This window comes from Cynocephalus volans, chromosome 1 (genome assembly GCF_027409185.1).
Source record: "Cynocephalus volans isolate mCynVol1 chromosome 1, mCynVol1.pri, whole genome shotgun sequence".
Lineage (NCBI taxonomy): Eukaryota > Metazoa > Chordata > Mammalia > Dermoptera > Cynocephalidae > Cynocephalus > Cynocephalus volans.
The window spans coordinates 183,551,461-183,577,074 of NC_084460.1; the positions used below are offsets into that span (position 1 = coordinate 183,551,461).

The 25,614-nt window shown below is 46.6% G+C and overlaps 1 protein-coding gene across 1 annotated transcript in view; it reads left to right on the forward strand.

Annotated features, from left to right (window-relative positions):
- Positions 1–25,614, forward strand: part of SIM2 (SIM bHLH transcription factor 2) — a 45,610-nt gene that overhangs the window by 6,640 nt on the left and 13,356 nt on the right. Inside the window, exons 2-7 of the mRNA XM_063115761.1 lie at positions 2,402–2,484; positions 5,565–5,654; positions 12,570–12,678; positions 15,381–15,466; positions 17,576–17,775; positions 22,113–22,219. Of these exons, the coding sequence (XP_062971831.1) occupies positions 2,402–2,484; positions 5,565–5,654; positions 12,570–12,678; positions 15,381–15,466; positions 17,576–17,775; positions 22,113–22,219 (675 nt within the window). The remainder of the gene's footprint in view (positions 1–2,401; positions 2,485–5,564; positions 5,655–12,569; positions 12,679–15,380; positions 15,467–17,575; positions 17,776–22,112; positions 22,220–25,614) is intronic.

A 25,614-nucleotide genomic window follows, 5' to 3' on the forward strand; every position in this document is an offset into this window, starting at 1 on the left:
CAGCTGCTGCCTCAGCAGTCAGTGCCCAGGGCTCCCAGGCGAAACAAACCACTAATGATTGCTAACCCTGGAGGAGCTTAGCCCAGTCTTTTTTTTTTTTTTTAACCCCACCCCCACCCCCATTTTTCAAATAAACAAAGCCCTTTGTTAGGTCCAGATAAGGGCCACATGCTTAGCCCCTCACTTTTTCAGAAGTGTATACCACTTTACAGAACCAGAATGATTTTTTTGTTACAACCCTTACCTTATTTAATCTCTGCGTTCAGCCCAAAGTAAATTTTTACGGGCTGAGTGAAAAGACCTCGCCCACAGCGGTTTCTAATGGAAAAGTTGGCAGCGTCTCCGCCCGGGGTGAGGTGGCTGTGGCGGGGGTGCTGGGGAGAACCACCCAGCGCCGCCCAGCCACCTCCCGCCAGGTCCGAAAGGGGCGTTCGCACCAAATCTCCGCCAGCAAAGTGGAGGAGTCAGGAAATTAGAGGAAAATTTGTTACTACATAAGAGAACAAACTCTCTTGAAGTATCCGGATATGGTCTTGGGTGCCCAACGCACTTTTTCATGTAGAGCCAAAGCCTTCGACAAGGCCTTTGGGACAGTCGGCAGGGGAGTCTGGTCTGGGGGGTCACTCCCAAAGTCTCAGGTTTCTCTAAATCCTTCGGACCGCGGTCCCTGCGAGAAGCCAAGGCCAGGGAGCCGTGCTCACCTCCTGCACCGTGCGGAACCAGTGCGGCTTCACTCTCCAGTGCACCGCCAAGACCCGAAGAACGACCCAGGGGCAGGGAAGAGAAACACAGTTGCCAGGGTGCATTTGTCTATTTTCGGAAATCAGAATTCCTGCGTCCTTGAATTCTTTATTCGCCCAAGCCCCGGGGACTTTTAAATTTGGGTTCTTTTCATTGTTGGTCAAATGAACCAGCTGCTGCCACCAGGCTTCCCGCCTGGGTGTCGGGGAGGAAGGACCTGCGCCTCAGAGCAAGTGCTACGCTGCTGTGAGCACCGTGGTGATGCCACCGGGGTGGCAGTGATTTCCTGCGGTTAAAGAGACACCTTCACTCATGTGGTGGAGGCTGGGAGGCCACGAATAACCTCTATTTGGGGGATCGGGACACGTGGAAATTAGCTACTTCCTTACGGGGCGATCAGGATAAGCCCCTAATTCCTAGATCCCAGGAGAAGAAATTTAAAATCATCTCTTTCTTAGTTGCCGAACAGTTTACGGAGAGGTCTGCAAAGCCTCTGCCCTAGGCGGTGCGTTGCGTTTTCCGCCTCCTGAGATTGAGGCCTCCAGAAACCGCAATGCTCCGGGGCCCACAGGGACAGCGGGGAGACCCAGGGTGCCTGCACCGCGACTCTCCAGGAACTTAGTGGCGGCTGCCTGTTTGAAGGGGCTTGGCGGCCCCGGGGACGGCCCCCGCGCGTCTCGCCCGCCTGCAGGCTGCTGACCTGTGGTCCTGCGCTCCCGGCGCCCAGGCGAGCGGGGCTGGGCCTGGCCTGCAGTTCCTTGGGGGACGCGCCAGCGTGGTCCACAGCTCACCCCGCAGCGGTCGCAGCTGGGGGTGGGCGCAGAGAGAGGGCGATTCTGACGGGCAGGGCTCTCTTTGCCCGGTGGGCTTTCTGCATTACTGGTGGCCTTCGGGGAGGTGGGGGACTCAGTGAAGAAACGGAGGGGATGGAGGAGCCCGATTGTGTGACGACAGACATCTCCCTGTTACCTCGAGTGTATTCGCGTGTGGCCCACCCCTCCCCCCTCGCAGATTTGGGGTTTGCCCTCGGGAAGCCCCGCGGTAAACCCTTCCCGGCCGGAGCTCTGGGTTGGACTGGGGAGAGCACTCCCAGGAAGCCTGTGAGGGCTGGGAGTCTGCGGATAAGGAGCGGGGAGGCCTTTCTTGTGCAGGAAAACTGCCTCCTGGGCGGCGGGGCTCTCCATCTGGACCTCTGGTCGCTGGGAAAATGCAGAGTGCCGGAGACGCGGAGGAGGGAGGGGGGAGGGAAGGAGGGTCCTTGGGGGAATATTTACGGGTCAAATCGATATTCCCGTTTGGCTACGAGGATGGCCAATTTCAAAGCAGATTAGATTACTTTGTGGCATTTCAAATAAAACGGCAATTTCAGAGCCATGAGCACGTGGGCGACCCGCGGGAGCGGTGTGCCTGGCGGGCCAGTTCGCGCAGGGGCGCCTGGAGCCGGAGGCTTCTGCGGGATTTCCCCTCCGGACTTTTTCTTTTCAACCGAGGGCAAAGGGGCGGCGGCGAGGACACAGACGGCTGCCTGCTGGGCCGGGGAGGCGGCGAGGGGTGCTCCGGGCTGGGGTGGGGCTCAGGGTGCCGACGTCCCTGGAGCCCTGAATGGCGCCCAGGCCTCCAGGCGCTGCCGTTTACTGGTTTACTTTGAACCCCCGTCCAGGTTTAGGAGACGCGTGGGGACAGCCGAGCCGCGCCGGGCCCCTGGACAGCGTCGCCAAGGAGCTGGGATCGCACTTGCTGCAGGTAAAGCTGCCGCGGCGGGAAAGGAGAGCCGCCGTGGTTGGCGGCACCGGCCGGCGACGGGGCGGGGGCTCCCTTCCGACCCTTCCACCCCACCCTGGAGGTGTCCCCTCTCCAAGAAACGCCGGGTAGATCCATAGGCCACCCCCAGGCTGCAGAGGTCGCGTAAGGCAGGCGAATTCACCCCCACCCTGACACACACCGCCCCCGTACCGCAGGACCCTCTAGCCCACTCGAGACCTAGGCCAAACGGTGCCCCTGGATGTAGTGAAGTCCTTTCCAACCTTCCCTCAGACACTTTGACGTAGCTCTTGCTCTGTACCAGACGCTCGGCCAGGCGCTGCAGCCAGAGAAGGAATGATCTGAATGTTTCGAGCCAGAGTGCGGCAGCTGTAAAGCGTTTGGCAATTGTGTGCGTTTGCAGGGGTTGCAGTGATGGAAAGACAGCGTCTGTAATAGAATCTTAACAGTTGGCACGTACTGAGAGTTTATTACAGGCCAGATTCCGGTCCAGACCTTACTGTATCATCTTGCTTCACTGCCCACCTAGGAAGGGTTCTATTTTTAACTCCAGTTTTTCAGAGGAGGAAATTGAGGCACAGGGAGGTTCAGCAACACGTCTGAGGTCACACAGCAAGAGATGGAGCTGGGTTAACCCAAGTGGTTCAGCTCAGGATCCAGCGCCCCAAACCAGAACATGGTGTGGCCTCCAGGGTCACCTGGTTGTCAGAGCTCTTGCTTGATTTGGCGTCAGGCCCTTAGCGCCACCAGCCAAGGGCCATTCAGCCTGCAGTCGCTACACCGCTCCTGACCTCAGCTTTCCCGCGTAACGTCGGGGGCCCGGGGCTGTGCCTGGGTGTTGCGGTTCGGCCGGGTAGCCCTGCGCACGACCGGCCACTTCCAGGTCGGTGACTGGCGCTAGCTGGGGACAGCAACGCTTCCCGTCTGGGAATCTTTCAAATGCCTTTTACAGAGCCTGATCAACGACCCGATTCACTACCCCCGCCTCCCGTCATTTGTCTCTGCCATCGAAAACTGCCTACCGAGAGCTACTTTGCATTTCCTCCCTCTATTTTGTGTTTTCTTAAAAAGAAAAAAAATGTTGGCTGCGGGACTCTGTGACTTAGGTCAGCGAGTCAGCCACAAGCTCTGCATTTTGAAAACGCAGATCTTTTCAAAATTCTTTCGCCCCCAGTGCCCTAGTGTGATTTATTTTTCAAAATGCACGCGCTGGGACGAGAAGATCCCGAGGAATATCTGAATCCCGGAGCTTTTGCTACATGCAGCGAGTGCCGGCCGCCGGCCGGGTAAGGGCGCTGTGCCCCGGAGCGCGGCCCGCGCGCCCTCGCCCCCCACCCTCGCGCACTCCCAACGCCGCGCGCGGTGGTTTGCATGTTTCGTACTCCTACATATTGTAAGTGACACTAATATCAGGGACAACTAAGTGCCGGGGAACTTCTGTGAAAACCTGGTGGGCAAAGTCAACTCACCCAGACTTCTCCACTGTACATTTCTTTAATTAATTCCGGAGTGGTGTGTGGATGGGCATCTTTGCAGTTATTACACATGAAAGCGAATTAAGTAATTTGAAGCCATGAGGGCATACCCAACATTTTCCATTAAGAATACACACACACACACACACACACACACACACACAGGCACGCACACACGCACGCACGCACACATTTTGCCTCTGCTGGCAACTTTTAGAATGTAATTATTATAGTTTTTTTCTTTTTTACTCATTATTCTAGATATGGCTAGTTGTGAGATACTATTTTATTAAATGTATGTCTTTGATGATTTTGGAGTTAAGCAAGCATGCAAAATGTGTCAAAACGTTTATAACTGTAAAATTGCTGTATAGTTTATGTTTTTGAAATGCCACAGGTTTAGTTGGGAAGATCTTTTTTAGCTGAGTTAGAAACCTGAACGTAAGGCTTATAATCAAGATGCTACTTTCAACCTTAGCATAGGGAAAGATAATGATACTTTAGTTGGCAAAGAATTTTGCAGCTCCCTTTATTTGAGACAGCAGAACATAAAGATATCTTTCAAGTTTCACTTCCACTACATGGTTTTTAGTCCTCCCCATCAACAAGGCGGGGGGTGGGGGGCGGAGGTTGGAAAAACCAAAGGTAATCTGGTTTCAATTACATGCCATAAAAATAGAATTTGTGGCCAGAAATTAATTTGGAATATTTTTTATGGGGGCAGCATTGTGGGTTGTACTGTTCTTTCACTAACTTTATTGCTTTTCTTTGGTTCTGGATCTAAAATATGAACGCATAAATAAAATAGTTTCCTTTTTCAAAAATAAGTCTTTTTATCCTTGACAAACATAAATGTAAGAATCTTTACTTTTTTGTTTGTCTTAGTTATCCCTTATAATTTTACTTTATTTTTTGAGGGCTAGCCAACTTAGGCAAAAGCAGAATTTTCTTTGGGTAGTTTTAATTTTTCAAAAGTTGATACTTTTCCTCCTCAAATTTTGCCAAGGTTATTTGATTTCTTGCAAATTCTAAATAATTAATTCTGTAGACATAGTCTGGTAAAAATAACCAGGTATTTTGTTTTATTTTCTGGGGAGTGGTAGTGTTTGGAATTTATTATTCAAATGGTACTTAGGTGTAACTAGAGAATTGTGGCAAATAAAGCGTATGTCCTAGTGGTATAAACGACTGCCAATTATGAACTAAAATGGTCTATATAGTGGTAGATTTCACCCCAAGTACCATAGAACTCCGGATTTGTGCTAAGTGCTAAAATAACCCCAAACAATAAAGCTACTACATTAAAACCGAGCATAATAGGAATTCTGAAATGTTTTGCATGATTTTGGTGATGTGGATGCAGGATTGTTTTTAAGGTACTTTAAAAGCATTTGAAAGCCTGGCATGAAACCTTGAGTGTTGTTACCTACAGTCCTTCGTATGGCCCTGATCTCGGTTTTTGCATTCAACAGATGGGATTGATATATAATATTTTATACATTCCTCAGTCCCAGTGACAATACAATTATTAGATTTAACTCTAATATAGAATGATCACCTCTTACCCTGACACTTTCTCTTTTACAGACTTTGGATGGATTTGTTTTTGTGGTAGCATCTGATGGCAAAATCATGTATATATCCGAAACAGCTTCTGTACATTTAGGCTTGTCTCAGGTAGGTATTGCCTAATTTTACATACAACCAAAATATTAAATGAAGTGTTAGCAGATCTTGACAGCCTTACCCACCTTGAAGATGAGTCTGTTGTTTGCTTTTGTGTATGAACATAATCCAAAATTGCAACATCCTCTTCTTAGGATGTCCCACAGGGGTTTTCTTCTCCTTGTTACTTTTTACTTTCTTTTTGCTTTGGGGTTAATGACCAGTAAGTATATCTTCTCTGCAGTCAGCCTTGTTCTGAGATTCTGCCCAGTACCCTGGACTCTGCTTGCATAGCAACGTTAGGTACGCCTGAAAAGAGCTTCACAAAAGGAGAAGTTTCACTCCGCACTTGCTGCTCTGCACGTGGTATTAGGGGTTGCTATGAAGTGAGAGAAAAGCTGATGTCGAACATGGATTTTATGTAGAATGTGCTTTGGAGAGAGAGAAAGGGGAGGGGTAGATTTATGAGTGTTCACATGGAATTCAGGATCATTTTTCCTGAGTTTTTCCAGTTCGGTGGTAGTTTCAGTAAAGCATTTTATACGCTTGTGATAGAAACTCATAAAACTAAGTTTACTACTGTTTTGCACAGCAAGGTCCTGGTTTCTTTAGAACTTTTAAATATTACCAATTTTTCTGGAAAAGTGGAACCCTCTTTTAAAAAGGGGTTCGTCCCTTAGGGGAAAGAGGTGGACCCAGCTTTCTTTACCCTGGTCAAGCCAAGGGTTTGGTGGACGATTTGGCTGATCTCTGGGCCCGTGGCATGTCCAAATGGGGAGAGTCTAACTGATCGTTCCCATTCACGTGTCTGATTTAACAAGCGGACATCATGGTTCTCAAAGTCACATTTTTAATACATATAGGGACTAAATGTTTCTTTACATTGCAAACTATTGGTTGATTTTTCATCACAACTGAGAACACCCTAGAATGAATTATAGATACAGAAAATGGGCTCCAGAGAGGCACATGAGTAATCTGTATTGCACCAGCCACAGTAAAACATGCCAATTAATATGGCTTGAGTTTTCTCACTGAAAAACAAAATTACCAAATTTGGAATCCTGCATCTGGTGTACCGTACTCCTTTTCTTTTTCTGCCAATACTTTTTTAAAAAACTTACCATTTACTTACAAGCTTCTCTTCCAATGTATGTCTATTCTTATACATGTCCAAGTGGGTTTCTATGCCTATGTATTTTTTTTTTTTTGCAAAGTCCCCTAAAATGATTGGAGGTTTCTTTTCTCTTGATCTTCTCTTTTATGAAACCAGGTCTCCCAAATACAGTTTACTAAGGCTTGGCTCTTGTATGTGTCTGAGTGTATTAGTGTACTTGTAGAATGGGAAATACTGTTGGGAATATGAAATTTACTGTTTTTCTACTTTTCGTGGTTACTATTCTCTGAATTTTCAACTTTCCCTATTTAGAATTATTCAGGGCCCTATAGTTGTACTCAGACTGGTTTTCACTCCTGACTTGATCCGTTGGTCAAATGACCTTGAGTGGATTACTTACCTTTTTCAGTGGTAATTTATAAAAGTTTTGATAGCCTTACAATGATGTCACAAACATGACAAAACATTTCACATACTTTTTAAATGACTGGTTAAAACTTTTCTGAATAGGTAAAGTCCCTGTTATTGAATATTAAATTTAAAACTGAGCTCTCTAACAGTCAAAGTGAACAGGGAAATGCATTCAGTTGTGTGGTTTTTATTTTCTGATAGGGTGATTACTAAACCTCCTTGAACCATAACTAAAATAATAATGCCTGCTCTATCCCTCTTTCAGTAAGTGATGAGAAATAGACCAAAGTGCCCATTTTATGTGATTTCTCAACTGTAGGGAGCTACACAAAAGCCAGGCATCCCCAGTTTCATGAGAACAAAGTTGCTTCAAGTGGAGTCCTTTGGTGGGCACCTATTAGGGTGGAGTGGTCATTTGCAATGTCCTGACATATCATTAGGGATTGTGCACATCCCAAGACAATCCAGTTTCTTCAGTCAGCCTGCTTAATCTAACACCCTACTTCTCTCTGTTATTTTTCTCTCTTTTTTTTTATGTGGGAAATAGAATTGATTGATTATGAACATAATAATTAAGAATGTCTGAAATGTTGAATAGGTGATAAATAAGCCTCCTGTTCATGATTAACTCCATGGAAGGAAATCTAGACAGAATTGCAAATAAAAGTATTATATTTCCTTTTGATCATAATGCAGATGTGAAACTTTGTATCATAATTTTGAAAGGGGAGAGGGCTTTCACACTTCCATTTTCCAAGAAAGTTGTAGAGGTATCTTTTGTCTCAGTGTTCCCAGTAGAAGTGAAAATTTAGAAAAAGATAAGTCAAGCAGATTGTGTAGAGCAACTGACTATTTCTGATTTCTTGGCGGGCTGTGTAAGCCTCAGTCTGCAGCTACAAAAACACTTGAATGCCAACGTGAGCCCCTTGTCAGTGTCTGGGGAGTTCTATGGTGAACTGTTTAAATAAGCAACAACAAACTTTTCTCTCAAATCTGCCTCCTGTTCATGATTAACTCCACAGAAGGAAATCTAGGTAGAATCACAATGTATATTTTTTTCTGTCTTCTTTACTTAAATAGTAAAATAAAATATTAAAAGGGTGTCAAATACCCAACTGCTCTTTTTAAAAATTTTTTGCACCTTTTAGATCATTTTTGTTGTTAGCAAAAAGTCAAGAAAATATATCAAATATGAAAACTTTATTAAAATAGGCTTAGTTTAAAAAAAATACCAGAAATATAAAAAATGTTTAAAAAATTTTACTCAGTAGTCAGAGTACCCTTTTAACACAGGTTTTTTGATGAATAATGATAGTAGTAATAGCTTCCATTTACATGGTGCTTTTCTGTGATCTAAGGACTTTCAGTTACTCACCGTGACATTATCTCATTAAGTAACCAAGGTCTTTCATGTTACCTCAGGGTTCAATTCTATATTAAAAGATCATGGGAACATAAGCCCCTAGGTCTGCCATAATTGTATGAAAATTTACAGCAAAGTGGTATTGTTTTGTTTCGTTTTGGTTTTGGTCTGAACTACCTAAAAAAACTACTTGAATTATCTGCGGGTGTAGAAATGATTCTTTATGTGTTATAAGCCCATCTCCATTTAAAGACTTTTATTAAACTTTTTTTTTAACAGTGTTGGTATAAGAAATCTACTTCTTATGGGAGATTTTTTTTTTTTATTTTTGCTTTTAAACTAGTAAACAAAGGGGCTGTCGGGTTTGCTCATGTGGGACAGCGTGGTGCTGGTAACCCCAAGGTCAAGGGTTCGGATCCTTGTACTGGCCAGCTGCCTAAATAAATAAATAATAAACTAGAAAACAAGTGTCATTGCTGTCAAACTTTGGTGCTAAAAAGGAGTTAACAGAGACAATCACAAAATACAAGTTGTATCCACAGCCCAGGATCCACGTGTTGGGAAACAGAGGCAAGCTTCTGACATTAAAATTCTATCTGGTGTTTATACACACACATAGTATAGACAAATTTAAATCTATTTGAATGATGTAGAATTGGGGAAACATTCTTTATCTATGCATATTTATTAAATGATTTAGCTCCATGGTTTTTTGGTTAATGCAATTATTTTACTTATATTTGAGGAAGGAAAAAAAAAAAACTCTGTGTAGCTGCTGTGTACATTTTTAAGTATTCTTGTGGTTCAAATTTCCTTACCAAAGTTGCATATGTTGTATAGCATCTAGATAACTAATATACATTTTCAAATAAATATAGATATGTACAAAATAGCTGTTTATGAGACACATTAAAAAAATGTAATATTTGAGATTGCTGCCAGAAATACAACCACAAAAATAGCGATGGTGTTGTTCGGAGGCACAAGACCTAATCCTTTTACTTTTGAAATAAAGAGAAAGGAAAGCATTTTATGTTTGTTGACATAACTTGAACCCTGAAACCCAAACCATCTTATTTTAAAATGCTTAACTTACCATGCTCAGCAAAACACCAAAAACAGAGTCACGTGAATTTGCAGAGTGCAGAGTGACTCTGCCGTTCCATACAGAATATATCCATTTAGTGCTATATTTATCATATATAGTTTTCTTGGCAGGAAGAAAAGCTATTCAGCAAGACATTAAAAAGCTCTTAGTAGGAAAGTCATTCATTCTGTAGTTAGTGGGGCTTTACAAATACTAAAATATCACATCGAGGGTCTGTTTTAATAAGGCTGATGTATGAGACCTGGGAAGTTTTATAGTGACAACCATAATTCTTTTTTTTTTTTTTTTGGTGAGGTAGTCACATTTCTTTCAACGTTCAAAAGCACAAATAGATATGTAAATACAGGAAACACCATGTCGACCATAATTTTGAATTAAAGTCAGCACTGTTTCATCATTCTAAGACTTGTTCTTTAAAAATATTTCCATTATTTGAAGGCTGTTCTACTTCCTAGACAGCCTTAGTTTTCCTATTCATTTTGTAATGAACCCAAGTATTCAGAAAATCAGGCTTTCTCCCCCACATTATCTTCACCTTCTCATTCCCCAAATGCATATGGTAAGAATGGGAACTTGGAAAACAGATGATGCTCCTTTGGGATTAAAACGAAAATCCAGTGCCTGTACACACAGATGCAAGTCTTTGTGCTGGTATATGAAGATGTTTGTCTAAAAAGATAGCAGTTATTTTTTTCTAAAAAAGAACTTTGAGCAAACCAGAGTTATTATTTTTCCCTTAAAAACATGGGTAAGGGAGAAATGATAGTTTAATACAAAAAATTTCCATTTTGTTATTTTTTCATTTTTAAAATAAGCCATTGATATTGTGAATCCAAAAAAAAAAAAAAAAAAAAAAAAAAGCCAGCTCCCTCATTTATGAGCCTCTATCACTTCCCATCTTGAAGGAGCTTCACAAGGATTCCCAGGGCTGTCCTCGGGAAAAAGGAGATTGTGCTATCCCAGATGGCACAATGTTGCTGGTTTACTTAAACTTAAGGATTAACTGGAATGACTTGAAGAATGTTTAGTTTGTATTTATTTTTTTAATGAAATCATGTAATAACTTTTCACATAGGCAAATCTGCATTGGGGTCAAGAGAAAAGGGCCAGGTTGGGCGGTGGGCATTAAGTAGGTGGTGGGGAGGATTTCTGTAATAGGATTCTCTCTGTTGCTCTGTTTGAATAATATTGGAGAGAAACATTCCATGAATAATGCAGAAAATAGAATGTGAAAGCCATTTTAGGGACAAGATTACTTAGCAGGCCAGAAACGTAATTTATTCTGAATAAAAAGGCAACTCACACATCTTAACAAATTGGAAGAACTGGCTCAGAGGAGTGGGATAAGTGACTTCACCTCTTTATGGCCCCTTGGTCCCAAGTAAAGAATGAATGGCCTGGATGCTAATTTGGATCGGTGGCTCCCAGGAGAACTCCAGCAAGGCAAGCTGCCTGGCCAGGTTGTCCTGTAGCGTGAGGTGGCACCATCAGGGCTGCCTCTTTATAGAGGATCACGTTGTCTCTTCTCTGATTGAGAGCAACAAGCCTCCCAGTGAAACCTGCAGCATGACACACTTAAAAATAACGAGGGGGTGGGTAGGGACAAGAAGCTCCATGAGCCTCCTTGTGCTTTCTTAGGTTACTCTCTCCCCCTGGGGCAGGGCTGAGAAGGTATTCTTCAGACCCACCCGAGATTTTTTGCTACCCAAGGGCAGTTTTTCCATGTGCTTGGAGTTCCTCCCACGCTGGGCTTTGGGGTCCCTCCTGGCTATGGTGGAAGTCCTATCACTGCCCCTCGGGCTCCCCTGAACAGCACTGGGGTACGCTGACTCACTGTCCTTGTCTGATACCTCAGCACTATTGATTGTGAAACTAAAAATAGGGTCCAGCTACTGCTCCAAAAGCTGCTCTGATGGTGGTGGTTTCTGGAACATTCTGTGACACTGCCCATCTTAAGCTGGTTGAGGGGGCCCAGGTCTTGAGAATCTGTATCATTTCCTCTCATGGCACATGTGTTTGGGAGAACATTTGAAAGATTCTCAAACTCAGGAATTGGGCCACCAGGGACCTCTGTAGAAATCATAACTATGGTGCTTCCCTGGAGCCGCCCACTCCTGCAAAGCAGCGTCCTGTCCGGGGTGAATGTGGACTCTAGGTTTGCTGTGGTGTCCTCTGTGGGGTGTGTCCAAATGTTGGGGCAGCAACCTCAGGAAATAGTCACCACATAATGTGGCTGTCTGAAGAGGGCCCAAACACTCCTGCAGGTCACGCACAGACCCAGCCGCACCCCTGGGCGGGAGTGTAGAATTAGCACAGTCATCTTGGGCCAGGAAGGCCAGGGACACATTTCTGGCAACGTGAGAGAGGCCTGGCAGTGCCAGAGGGGCACGGTTCAGAGCCAACAAAGAAAAGGCCTTTGTCAGAGTTGGAGTCCTCCTCAGGCACAGTGGGGTCCATGGCTCCTGGCTGGTCAGCCTCTGAGTGGACAAAGCTCTCATAGGGAGCACACTCTGGACACGGTGGCTGGTCTCCAGCTAGCCAGTCCCCTCAGAGAGCGTGAAGGACAGAAGCCTGGCTTGAGTCTGTTCTGAGCCACCTTCTGTACGCAGGATGGTGCCCAGGGCATGGGATCCAAGGCCCTCCTTTCACCTTTCACTTCCAGTTTTTCCTGCTAAGGACTCTCTTGGCTCCAAGCCAAGCCTCAGCTTTTTGGCCTTTTTAGTAAGTATGGGAGACAGTTCAGAGCTCTGGGGAGAAAATTAAAATGTTTCTGTATTTGATGAAGGTGTGGTTTGTAAGTGGAGATCAGAGTCCTGCCCCTGGCAGGGTGCATACCTGTGACACACCTTGCCACCACCACCCCCCCACCCCCCTGCATGGCAATCCTAGAGAGACCAGTGGCATTTCTGACCCTTCCTTCCGCGGCAGGTGGAGCTCACAGGCAACAGCATTTACGAGTATATCCATCCCTCCGACCATGATGAGATGACGGCTGTCCTCACGGCCCACCAGCCTCTTCACCATCACCTGCTCCAAGGTATTTCCTGCAGACGAAAAGATAACAGAATGAAAACAAGACGATGTTCTTAAATGTGACCCTGGGGCTTTGCATACCACACCAGCCAAGGGGCTGGGGCATGACCAGGGCCTCCCAGCCCAGGTCTCTCCAGCAAACACAGAGCATCCACCAAGCAGGGATTTGCATTTATGCCTCTGTCTTTTAAACCTTACTATATGCGAGAGACTGTTAAGAGCTGGGCAAGAGACAAAAGTGAGCACAAGCTGCTCCCCTAATGTGATCTTGGTTGAGAACTCCAGGGTAGCAGTATCAGGGTCTAGACTTGGGCAGTTTCTTAACCAAGGGGCCAAGGATAGAACTTGCCAGGGGAGATGGGGGGGGTCCATGAAATTGCATGGGGAAATTACATCTGTATTTTCTCTAGTTGGAATTCAGCATTTCCTTCACTTATGACTATAGAGGATAAACCATCTTAGTATCACTAGTACCTGTGGCTTTGCCAACAACAGAAATCACAGATATTTTTATATCACATTACCGTTCTTGCAGATATATTGTTTATGCTCATGGCTAGTTCGAAATTTTGCGAGTTATGAGACCTGCTACTGGATATTGTTACTTAATGTATTAATAAAAAAGCATATTTATATCCATATCACTATGTGTTTAAATATTTTGATAACTGTTTTTCAATATAGTTGGTTCCTTTCGTAATCTTATGTATTTTATGCATTTAAAAATGTTATTCTGAATAGGAATCTGTAGGTTTTGTGCCATGGCACAAATCAGTTAAGAAGCTCTGGTCATTACACAAATGACTCCTTAAATTACAATTGCGATGAGTGCTAGAAAGATACTGAGGAACTTATTCCAGGGGCCTTGGCCTTTTAACTCCCTCTGACAGTCCAATGAGACTAACAAGCATGCTGACTAATGGGCCTCGTGTGTGCTTTGGACTGCAGTACTCAACTTGGCCAAAATTCCCCAGTGGAACAAAATGCAAAAGAAGAAACTTCAAGAGCCACAAGAAGGGGTTGCTAGCCACAGAAGATGAGCCCCATTGTCATTGCTCCCTCCTGGGCAGGGTCAATCTGAGGCCAGGAGGATAGAATATAGAAGAGCATACTCAGTTGTAAAACCCTCAGACACAGCTCTGTGGCCTCCAGGTTCTAGCTCCAGGAGCTCACTCGAGTCTAATTATTTCTTACAGAGGAGGGAGACTGGTATGTTGATTTCTGAGATGAGATGGGCTTAGGTGTAGCTATGGTCTGTAACACTGATGTCCTTGGAAATGCTATGTACTTATTCACATAAGTTACACGAATAATGACTCTGAAGAAGTCATTTGTAACACAATGAGGGATAGGCTGGAACATCGCACCTGAATCAAATTCTTTCACTGTGGAGTTGTTTAAAGTTGGACAAAGACAAGAGGAGTGTCAGAGCTTCCGCAGAACATTGTGTTGTTATTGTCTGAAACTGCACAGTATGTTGATTGCCTGGAGTGGCCTCTCGCCCGTGAGCCCTGGGTTCATGTTATCTTTTCTGTGTCATGGCCTCCAAAAAAGTGTCTGTAAAATGAAAGCCAATGAATCTTGGGAATACAGTGAGCCCCTTCCACCACCATTCCCTGCCCCCCTTGTGTGTTGGGTCATTTCAACAGCCAGCTGAGGGATGCCAGGGGCGAGGCTCCCAAGCACCAGGTTTTCTCCTTAGCTGCTCTTTGCACAGTTGATCTTCTGTGTCTGACCGTCCCCTGTTGCTTTATGGTACCGGGTGATGTGTTTTAGACCTGAGCTGCCACACCTCAATGCTCATCTGGGAAGGGCTTGGGGGGTGGCCATGCTAAAGGGAAGCCTTATGCCCACAGATCCCAGCTGCAGGAGGGGCTGTGGGTAAAATAGGGCAGCCTCTCCAACTGGGGGTGGGGGGACCTCTGGGGCATTTTCCTAACCCCCACAGGGAGAGCAGAAGACCTCGCTTCCATTCCCAGGGGTAACCCTTCTTTAAAGATTAATTTATTAACCTCCACCAAATGGTTGTTGATTTAGAATGGGGTGACCTCACCCTCACCCAAGGTGTGGGCACTTCTCTGTGCCTCAGAGTGCTGCTGTCCCTCTCTAAAGCAGAGGGTATTTCCACAGGGGACTCATTTGCATTTGCAACAGCAAGGTCAGAAATTTGTGTGTGAGGTCTATGAAAGAAAAGCTTTGTCCTAGACAGAGAAAGAGAGTGAGTGGGAAAGGGTGAGGCCTGGAGAGACAGGGACAGGCATGGTCCTCCCAGGGCTAGAAGTGAGGGTGAAAGCTTTGATCTGACCAAGCGGGGTCAGCTGGGCCTTCCTGGTATTCAGGCACCTGCCCAGCACTGGCCCATGTGTCTCCCCTGGCATCATGCTACTCTGTGGCCTCCAGGAGGGGACAATGACAGGTGGAGCTTTGCTGGGCCCACCCCTTGACTCCAGGCTGGCATTTTGGAGGTTCTTGCTGTGGCCATGTTTTGGGCTGCCTTCATTGGAAGCCATGCCAAGACTGGGCCAGTCTCTCCCCTCCCCACCCAGATCTCAGTCGCAGGTGGAAGCTTCTGGGTCAGGGTCTGGGAACACAAGGAGGAGGTCTCTGGTGGCTGGACCTGGCCCTGGGCGTTTATCGAGGCTGTTGGGGGAAAGCCGGGGAGGCGTGGCAGGACAGTGGCCAACCTAACCTTGCTCCTGATTGCAGAGTATGAGATAGAGAGGTCCTTCTTTCTTCGAATGAAGTGTGTCTTGGCGAAAAGAAACGCGGGCCTGACGTGCAGTGGATACAAGGTACGCGAGCCGCGGGCGGGTGGACAGGAGCTGGCAGGTTCTGCCCTGCATGTTTCGTGCTGTGCTTCACACTCGAGAACATCTGCAGATGGGAGGGTATAGCACCCCCACCTGTCGCCCCGCTGACGCAGAACTCTTTGGTGACTGGCTGGCGTGTGAGTGCTGGCTTTTGGAGAGGACATTCCAGGCTGACTGGAGGTCATCACATAAGACCAGGAGTCAACGTGGCATAGGGTGGACTTCACTTCAGATACGGGTCAGTCCCAGTGAAACAGCTGCCCCTAGAGTTTATTGAGAATCTACATTCCCGGGCAAGATCCCGGGTGGCAGTGAGTACCCAGTGCAGAGACGTTGCTCTTGAACATTTGGCCAGGTCCACGCTAATGATGCTGCTGTGCATGACCATGGTACAAGGTGGAGCTCTTATTGACAGCATCCCCTCAGTCAGTTTAGTGAGAGTCACAGCAACCTCATGACATATTATTGCCCCAATTCATGATCAAGGACTGCAGCTGAATGGGCAGAAGAGGGCAGGCCAGGCTCAGTGGCCAAGCTGGGACCTGTGAGCCCAGCCTGCGCGCCTCCTTGCCACACTTCTCTGCCAGACATCACCACTTGCTCTGGTTAACTTTGGCATCTAGGAGCAGGTCACCTGGAAGAGCCGGCTGGCAGTCCTGTGACTTGGCATGGGAGAGAAGGTGGGTCGGGCCGGCTGTGCTGAGCCTTGGGAGCCCCTGTCAGCCCTTTCCTGCCCTCCCTGGAGCTCTGCACTCTCCTCCCAGGAGTCCTCCCTGACATCGCAACCCCTGCTCTGCAGCTGGGGCTGCTGGGAACCTTCCAGGAGCATTTGCCCCACACAAGGAGGGGGGCGGGGGGGGTAAAGACAGAGGGGACACTTTGGTACCTTTGGACTTCCTTTCTCTCTTTTTGGAATGCTCCTCCCCAGCCCCTCCCATCCCAAGGTCTGCCTCCCCGCAGTCCCCATCCACACCTCCTTTGAACCCCACTCTGAGCTTTTCCTTCTGACCTTCACCTCAGTCTGTCTGCGTGAGGTAAAGGTTTGGGGGACCATTCCTTATTTGCTGTCCCGGTCTCTAAGCCTCCTTGGGTGGGGGTGGGGAGCTCCCAGCACTGCCTTCACCCAGCAGACATTTTTCAGGAGATTTGGAATGTCTGACTTGTCTCTGCTGCTGACTAACACAACTGTCTCAGCTTAAGCAAAGCCATCGGCTCTTTTGTCCTTGGTTTCCTCATCAGTAAAATGGGAGAACAGACTAGAAGGGTTTTAAGATTTGTTTCGGCTCTAAAGACTGAATGCATTCAGGAATCCTGGAGGAAGGGTTTTTGAAAAGAGGATTTAAGGCTAAGATTTTAGCTGTTCATCACTGCTGTTATGATGATTATGATCCTATCAAGACTTTATTGGCTGTAGCTTACATAAATGCTTCCAAGAGTGAGGCTTAAGGCTGTCCAGATGTTTCTGTAGGACTCTGGCACACTGTACATTCCCTCCTGTATGGTTTTTGGCTGTAACCGTTATAAGTGCTTCTGTATAGCCACTTGGGCTTATTGTTTATTATGAGGGGATAAAATCTTGAATTATAAATAAGGTCAGTACATAAAAATAAAAATACATTAAAAATAAAGACTATAAAATTCCACTGAAAGAATTCTTAAGTTGGTGCAGTGATATAGCATGTCACGTGATAGAGATGTCAGGTCAGTCCCACTGGAAGGTGGTGAGCATTGTGCTACCGAGAGCATTGGGGAACAAATCGCTGGTCCCCGGAAAGCATTTGTTGTGTTACCTAATCGCAACTGGCAACAAGTCAATTCCACACACATCCGACATACATCAGAGAGCCCTTGCTTGTGGCATTACTCGTGCATAGTCATTTCAATAAGACAACCCTTATATTTTATCATGATATCATTTCCTAAGAAAGAAGCACAGCTCATTTCTTCTGCACAATGAATAGGACATCTATCAGCATGTTGGCTGCACAGCCCAGTACAGGCTGGGCTGTGGGACATTCTAGCACCTTCCAGAAAATCAGCCAGGACTAGTGGGCGCCAGCCAGTAGCTGACCCTGCCCTCTGCTTCCGCAGGTCATCCACTGCAGTGGCTACCTGAAGATCAGGCAGTATATGCTGGACATGTCCCTGTACGACTCCTGTTACCAGATCGTGGGGCTGGTGGCTGTGGGCCAGTCGCTGCCACCCAGTGCCATCACCGAGATCAAACTGCACAGTAACATGTTCATGTTCAGGGCCAGCCTCGACCTGAAGCTCATATTCCTGGACTCCAGGTGAGTTGGGCACCTGCCACCGCCACTGCTGTGGCATTCTGGAAGACACCAATGGTGGAAATTGGCCCCTGAAAGCTGTGATATGAAGCCAAGCCAAAGCAGGGAATAAGTAATACACAGAATGCATATGAGAAAGAGAATTGGTGAAACTAAGTCATGAATGGAAAGAATTAATGTCAGCCTTAGGACTCAGGGACTTGTTTAATTTAATTTTATTTATTTATTTATATTTTAATCGTCTCACTGGTGTTTCAAACGGAAATATGTGTTGTAGGCATAAGTTAGCCTTTTCTGAAGGTCGATGATGTCAGAATTCTGCCTCATATCTCTGCCAAGTTGGTAGGACTTTAAAACAAACAGGCGGTTACCACACTGAGCAGAGTGTATGTGGAGGGGGAGCCTTCCAACTCCAGCTGGCCTGAGGCCATCAGAGCTGGGGCTGAGAGGTCACCTTCCCTAGGGGGACACTCTGACCACAAGCTTGGCCAGTGCCTCGTCTGCATGTGGGCTAGGAGAAGGCAGATGGAACGAGGCAGAAGCCCCGATTCTTGTTTCCCTAGGCCTCAGAAAGGCCTGCTCTGGAGGCCTGTGCTGGAGCGGCCTTGGATCTCCCTCAGGGAGCTTGCAGGCCTCACAATTTTTTTTTTTTTAATTGACAAATAATAACTGTTTATATTTACGGGGTACAATGTGATGTTCTGATACATGTATACATTGTGGGGTGATCGAAGTCCTCACAAGTCCTTGGGGAGGTTGGGCCTCTTCCCTTTTACTATCTGGCAAATGGCACACCTGCCCCGGCCACTCACTGCCCACAGGCTGTTAAGTAAAGCTTCACACGCTGGCAAGGCTGCTCTGTGTCCTGGGCCCGCAGAGTCTGTAGCTGTACAGACAGGAATAAGCAGTCAGAAACCCCACTCCTGACTTGAACTGTGTGGCTGAGCTTTCTGGGAGAAAGTATAAATATATATATAGTTTTCTGTATGTCTTGAAGCCAGGATTTACTGATTTTTCTTCCATTATTTGGTTTTTTTTTGTTGTTCTGTTTTTTACTTTTTAAAAATTGTGGTAAAATATACAACACATAAAATTGATCATTTTAACCACTTATTGATTCTTTATTGAAAAAACAAATCTACCTGGTTAGGGGTGGGAGGTGAAGACAGGAATTAGTTTATTTCATCATTAATGCACTTGAGAACCATTCGAAGGTGGAGAAACGACAGGAGATGGCATGACAGAGTCACCATTGTCTTCCCAGAAACTCGCAGCAGAGAGTAAATATGACCTTTGGGGGAGGCTGTCAGCCCCTCTTGTGATGGCCCAATGCCCACAGATGCTGTTTCCTGCCACGCAGATGAGAGGTGCACAGTGACAGAGGACTTCTTTCCTGACTAGGACTTCTGACTTGGACTTTCCTATTTCCACTTCTGGAAGCAGGCTGGAAGAAAACTGGCTATCCAAAGTCATCATGGAAGAAATCTGGGAGGACCCAATGATTTCTCCCTTGTTTTATCTTCTAGTTTTTCTCTGATAATTTAGGAAAAATGCTGAGACTCAATGAATTCTCTAGAAGATGAAAGAAGGGGGCTTCCCCAGAGGAGAGATCTGAGGTCTTTTCAAGTTGTTCAGTCTGCAGTTTTGAAATGCGAGGGCTTCACAGCAAAGGGCGGAAGAAGGGGTGCTCAGAGGCCAGCCTGCTGCCTGAGGGGCACCTCGGCCATGGGCTCTGTTGGGCACCCATGGGGTCTCCTGTTCCTCAGGGCACGGTGGCCGTGCCCCTGAAGCGAGCAGACAAGAAGGAGACTTCCGGTCCCTACCAGAACCCTGCAGCTCTTCCCACCAAGTGTCTGGAAGCTTCTGGCAAAGACTTGAGGCTCTTCCTGAACTCCAGTCATATAGGAGGGGCTTAAAGGGGTCAGCGTGCATTGGAGACTCCTTCAGTCACTCCGTCTTCTGTCTGTTGCAGCCTGGACAGTCTTTGAAAGTCCGTTAGGCCAGGAGGACAGGGGCCTGGGCTGTCCAGCACTGGGAGACAGCAGAGTGGCCAGGTGGGGTGGGAGATGTCAGCTTCTGCTTCCAAACCCCAGGAGCCATGGCAAGAGGTTGGCGAAGGCCCAGTGGCCCCAAGTCACAGGAGTGAGGGTGGTAGACCGAGGGGGCCCAGCTGGCACCCCACTCGGCACCATCCCAGACACAACTGAACTCGGAATAACCTGAAATTTGGTTCATAGGGGCTTTGTGGTATTTCACTGTGAAACAGTAGCTGGTGCTTTTGCTAAGGATGGGTGAACCCAGCGATGTTTGGGGTTTGGCAGGTCCCTCTGACAGGTCTTCAGACACTAGAGGTTTGGAAAAAAACAGAAGGGCGTCTGCCAAACCCTTCCCTTTCCCTTTAATTTTTAAAGCCAGTGTGTACTTTGATGAGAAACTTAATACATGTGTTTCTGATTCATTTACACGTTTGGGGCTGTTGTTCTGTAACTTTCCATCCAAAGGGTCTGGGAAGCCTCTTTCATCCCCACACCGTGGAGATGCCTGGTTTTCTTTTTGGGGGAAGCCAGACGTCTCAACTTTCCTGCCACAAAGAGTTAGACTCCAATGGGGCTTGGAGCTCTAGGGTGGCCCCTGGATGGGTCCCTCGAGGCCTGAATGGCTCTGGACTGTGCGAGGTCACCTTTTCACGCGGCTCGAGCCCTGTCTCCTTCCCACCCTGAAGGAACACCATGGAAATGTGCACACCAAATAGTGAGTGATTCCAGGGAAACATGAGGCTCCCAGAGATTTACGACCCAAAGCCCGAGCAGAACTCCAGAAAGGGAAGAAGGTTAGAGAAGGAAAGTGAGGTCAAGTTTCCCAGTTTAATTTACGGCTAATGTTTCATATCCCAGCAAGCAGGGCCCCTGGTCCTGGCCTTCCTCAGCGCCCCCCTCCACAACCCACCCCCCCGGGACTGAATTCTCATCATAGCCTTGCCTCTTTTGGAGTCCCTTCTTGTCCTTCTCTTTCATCTGTTCTTGAATATCTGTCACCAAGCTGTTTAGGGCCACCTCCTCCAAGGGCATGGTTCCCAGCTCACTTGCCCAAAGCCTGGGAAACCATACATTGCCACACGCAATTTTCACCTGTGGATGGAGTAAGCCCGGTGCCAGCGATGATGTGGTCTCAGACGCTGAGAGCAGCTTTTCTTCAAAGAGCTGAAGCGGGAAATTAATATGCCCGGGGCTCAGTGAGAATAAAGAGGATCGAGTCGTCTAAGCACTGGAAATATGCTTCTCTTTCTGTAGAGAGCTCGAGGTTTGCCTTCCAGTCACAATATTTTCCGTTGTTATACTGTTTTCTGGGGGGTCTGAGACAATCCTCCACCGATTCGAGGCTTAAACGTCTCCAGTCATTCCACAATTCCCATTAATAGAAATCATCTGAACAGCGTCCTGAGACCAACTGTCCCAATGGACAGCGTCCAGTGTGGAATGGAGATTTAAACGCTGACAGACACAACAGCCAAGATGAAGAAACAACCCAAGTGTCCATCAACAGATGAAGAGATAAATGAAATGTGGGATCGACATAAAATAGGATATTATTCAGCCATGAAAGGGATGAGGTTCTGGCACACGCTACAACGTGGATGAACCTTTAAAACATTATGCCAAGTGAAAGAAGCCAGACACCAAAGGCCGCATATTCTATCAGTCCACTTACGTGAAATATCTAGAAGAGACAAATTCATAAGAAAAGAAAGAACAGAGGAGACGAGGGGCTGGAGGAGGGGGGAGTGGGGAGTTAATGTTTAGTGGGGACAAAATTACTGTTTGGGTGATGGAAAAGCTCGGCACAGGAATACTGGAGATGCCTGCACGGCAGTGTGAATGTAGTTAATGCCATGGAATTGTACACTTAAAATGATAAATTTTATATTATGTATATTTCACCACAATAAAAAAAAGTTTTGCAGAGGACCATGCCCCAAAAGCCCCAAGAGAGCAGGTTTTTTCTCACCGTGGCAGCTTTCTCCCAATATCAGTATCAAAGTGCCCTCTAAAGCGTCCTCAGATAAGCGTTACCTTGAAAAAGGCTGTGATTTTAAGCCATCACAAACATTCTTTTAGCCAGTGGTTTCGGAAGAACATTTCTGCTCACGAATAGTGCTACGTCCTGCACTGGGATAGAGTTCAAAGACTTTCTTCTTGTAAAAAAGATCATTCTCAGTTTCCAAAATCAACATTTCCCCCATGAGCCTTTTAGCACTTGATTAGTTGGCAAAACCAATATTAGTTCAAATGAAAGGCAATCTGCAGAGCAGCATAACTCTTGGAGCTGCCGTCCTCCCCCAGGGTGACCGAGCTGACCGGGTACGAGCCGCAGGACTTGATTGAGAAGACCCTGTACCACCACGTGCACAGCTGTGACGCATTCCACCTCCGCTATGCACACCACCTCCGTGAGTAGTGGCCCGGGCAGGGGCTGAGGACACGGGGGAAGGCAGGCCTTGTTTGGTGCAATAATCATCCCTGGTGTGCACGTCACTCTGAACCCTCACGTGTGACTTTCCCCGCCTTTCATTAAGAACAGCTACCTGTTGACAACTTCCGAACCCTTCTAGTGAAACTCTGGCAGGTGTGGAATGGTTCAGAAGTGGCCTGAATTCTAGATTGTGGACTGGGAACTTAACATCTCTGAATCTGGACACCAGTTTCTTTCTCTTTTTTTGAATTTTTTTATTGGCTATGAATATTCATGAGACACCAAGCTAATTGTCACCCCTCCTGCCCAAGATGTGAAGGCCACATCCATACTGGCAGCATGCCCATTACAACAAATTGCGTTTGTACCCCATGGCCCCCACCCAATGATCCCCGACCTCCCTCCCCATCCCTCTCGTCCGCACTCCACTTTGTATCCCTAGGTATGTTCTCTCCCTCTGCAAGTCCAACGCAGCACTGTGGTCTTTCTTTCCTTCCTTCTTTCTCTCTTAGCTCCCACATATGAGTGAGCACATGTGGTATTTATCTCTCTGTGCTTTGCTTATTTCACTCAACGTAAGTTTCTCCAGGCTCATCCATGTTGTTGCAAATGGGAGAATTCCATTCTTTTTTATGGAAGAGTAGTATTCCATGGTGTATATATACCCCAGTTTCCTTATCCAGTCATCCATCGATGGACATTTCGGTTGGTTCTATTTCTTGGCTGGTGTGAACAGAGTTGCAATAAACATAGGAGTGCAGGTATCCCTTCAACATGATGATTTCCATTCCTTTGGGTATATACCCAGAAGTGGGATTGCTGGATCATATGGAAGTTCTATTTGTAGTTGTTTGAGAAACCTCCATGCTGTTTTCCACAGTGGTTGTACTAATTTACAGTCCCACCAACAGTGCAGTAGCATTCCCTTCTCTCCACACCCTCACTGGCTTCTGTTATTCAGCATCTTTTTGATTATAGCCAGTCTAACTGGAGTGTGGTGGTATCTCAATGTAGTTTTAATTTGCATTTCCCTGATGACTAGTGACGTTGAGCATTTTTTCATGTACCTATTGGCCATTCGTATGTCTTCCTTCGAAAAATGTCTGTTCAGCTCCTTTGCCCATTTTTTAAGTGGGTTATTTGTTTTTTTTTCTGTGTAATTGCTTGAGTTCCTTGTATATTATGGATATTAATCCCTTGTCGGATGCATAGTTAGCAAAAATTTTCTCATACTCTGCAGGTTGTCATTTCACTCTGTTGATTGTTTCCTTTGCTGTGCAGAAACTTTTTAGTTTGATATAGTCCCATTTGTTTATTTTTTCTTTTGCTGCTTGTGCTGTCGGGCTCATGTTCATAAAGTCTGTGCCCAGAACTAGTTCCTAAGGTGTTTCACCTATATTTTCCCTTAGTAATTTTACAGTTTCAGGTCTTATGTATTTAAATATTTAATCCCTTTTGAGTTGATTTTAGTATATGGTGAGAGGTGCATATCTAGTTTCATTCTTCTGCACATGGATGTCCAATTTTCCCAGCACCACTTATTGAGGAGGTAGTCTTTTCCCCAATGTAGATTTTTGTTGCCTTTGTGAACTAGTTTCAAGTAACAGCAACAACAGTAGCAGATACTTATGGAGGCCTTACTACTGTGGGGCACTGGTTTAAATGCTTCAATATCTTGCCAGCCCAGTGAAGGAGACTCTCATGCTCATGATCCTCATTTTACCATTGAAGATGCTGAGGTCCAGAGAGGTTGAGCCACTTGGCCATGGTCACACAGCTATATTTGATTTGCCAATGGAGGCAGTTTGGGAACATCTGGATTGGGAGGGGTTACTGTAGCCACTGAAGTTTTTGAAGAAGTGACACTTTTCTCCTAGAAACCAAATCAAAGCAGACAATAATTTGGATGGAGTGTTGCTGTCCAGCCCTGCCACACCAATGGTCAGTCCAGGGGTGCTTTTTAATGAGGTGCAGATGGTTGGAGGAGCTGGGTCTTCTGCAGAGTGGCCTGGATGACTTGTCTTCTATACTTGCCTTGCTCCGTGTTCACTAAGAGATGTCAGAAGACAAGCTGCTGTTGCCGAGGTGGGCAGTAACTGCACGGGCTGCTCGATCTGCAGCTGTGCTGTCTGATGGCCATTTGGTGTGTATTGGGACCCAGTGAACACGACAGTTACTGGGGTGTCACTGTTACTCTCCTCTCTCCAAGATGCTACAGGCTGAGACCTGTGACCACCAGGACTTTTGGCTGGGCAGTCTCGGACAGCTCCTTCCTTGCTCCAGCACATAGAGACTTGGGCTTGTGAAGGACATTGTCTATTTTTTTTTAAATGACCAAAATCATGATCTCATATCAACATCACCGTCATTCTCAAGACCAAGTTTTGTAGGGAAGCAACTGAACTGGAGTTCAGTGTTTGGTTGGAATCTGTAGGTCAGCGTCACTGATATGGGAGCTAGAAATTTTTCTTGTGCAAACAGGGTAGAATGTGTCGATTATAGGATTAGGTATTTGGGAGACTCGAGTGGGTAGATGTTAAGAGGAGGGGAGCGGAGGGAAGCGTGTGCCCTGTGGTAGTGAGAGCAGATGGAGATGGAAGAGGCATCTGCTTTGAGGCTGTGGAGCTGTGATCTGCACCATAGAACATTCTGGAAGGCAGGACGATGGGGCTTGGAGAGCAAAGGTGAGGGTTCAGGCCTCCACGTGTTCCCCTGCTGTTGTCGGGTGGAGAGGCAGGCTGCTAATTTGAGGGAAAGCCCCAGCCCTGGGGGTGCCAGAGCCCCTTCCAGGGAGGCAGGGGCATGTTGGGGAGCTCCTGATCCAGCAAAGGAGCTGAAAGCAAGGCCATGAATTACACAAAGGGAAAAGTTTAAGGCAGGGCTGAGAGTCAAATACCATTTCTTTTATCACACTCTGGTTAATGAAAGGAGCATTTTTTTTTAGGGAAAGGAATAGAATTTGTATTTTGGAAAGGTAATAAATGCCACAGTGATGCCAGTTGGGTGGCTCCTGGGTCCCTGACAACAGACAGATGCTTTTCCCAGATGGATTCTGACCTGCGGGCAGTGTGGGGAGGTGGATCACTCCTGCATCATTTCCCAGGTGAGGGAGCTGAGACTCAGGCCGCTGTGCTAGGGCAGGGCTGGGGTCCAGCCCGCCTGGCTCTCAAGCTGCCGGTGGCTTCTACCACTGCTGGTCTGTGTTCCACCAGGAGCCCCGATCTTCCCAGGTTCAGCTGGCTCACCAGACCTGCAAGGGTACTTTATTTGAGAGGTCTCCTGTGGTTTCCATGACAAATCCACTTTATCTCACTGGGTGTGTGATTTCCAGATCTAAAGGAGCCCTGAGAGGGAAGGTGGACACAAGCTCCC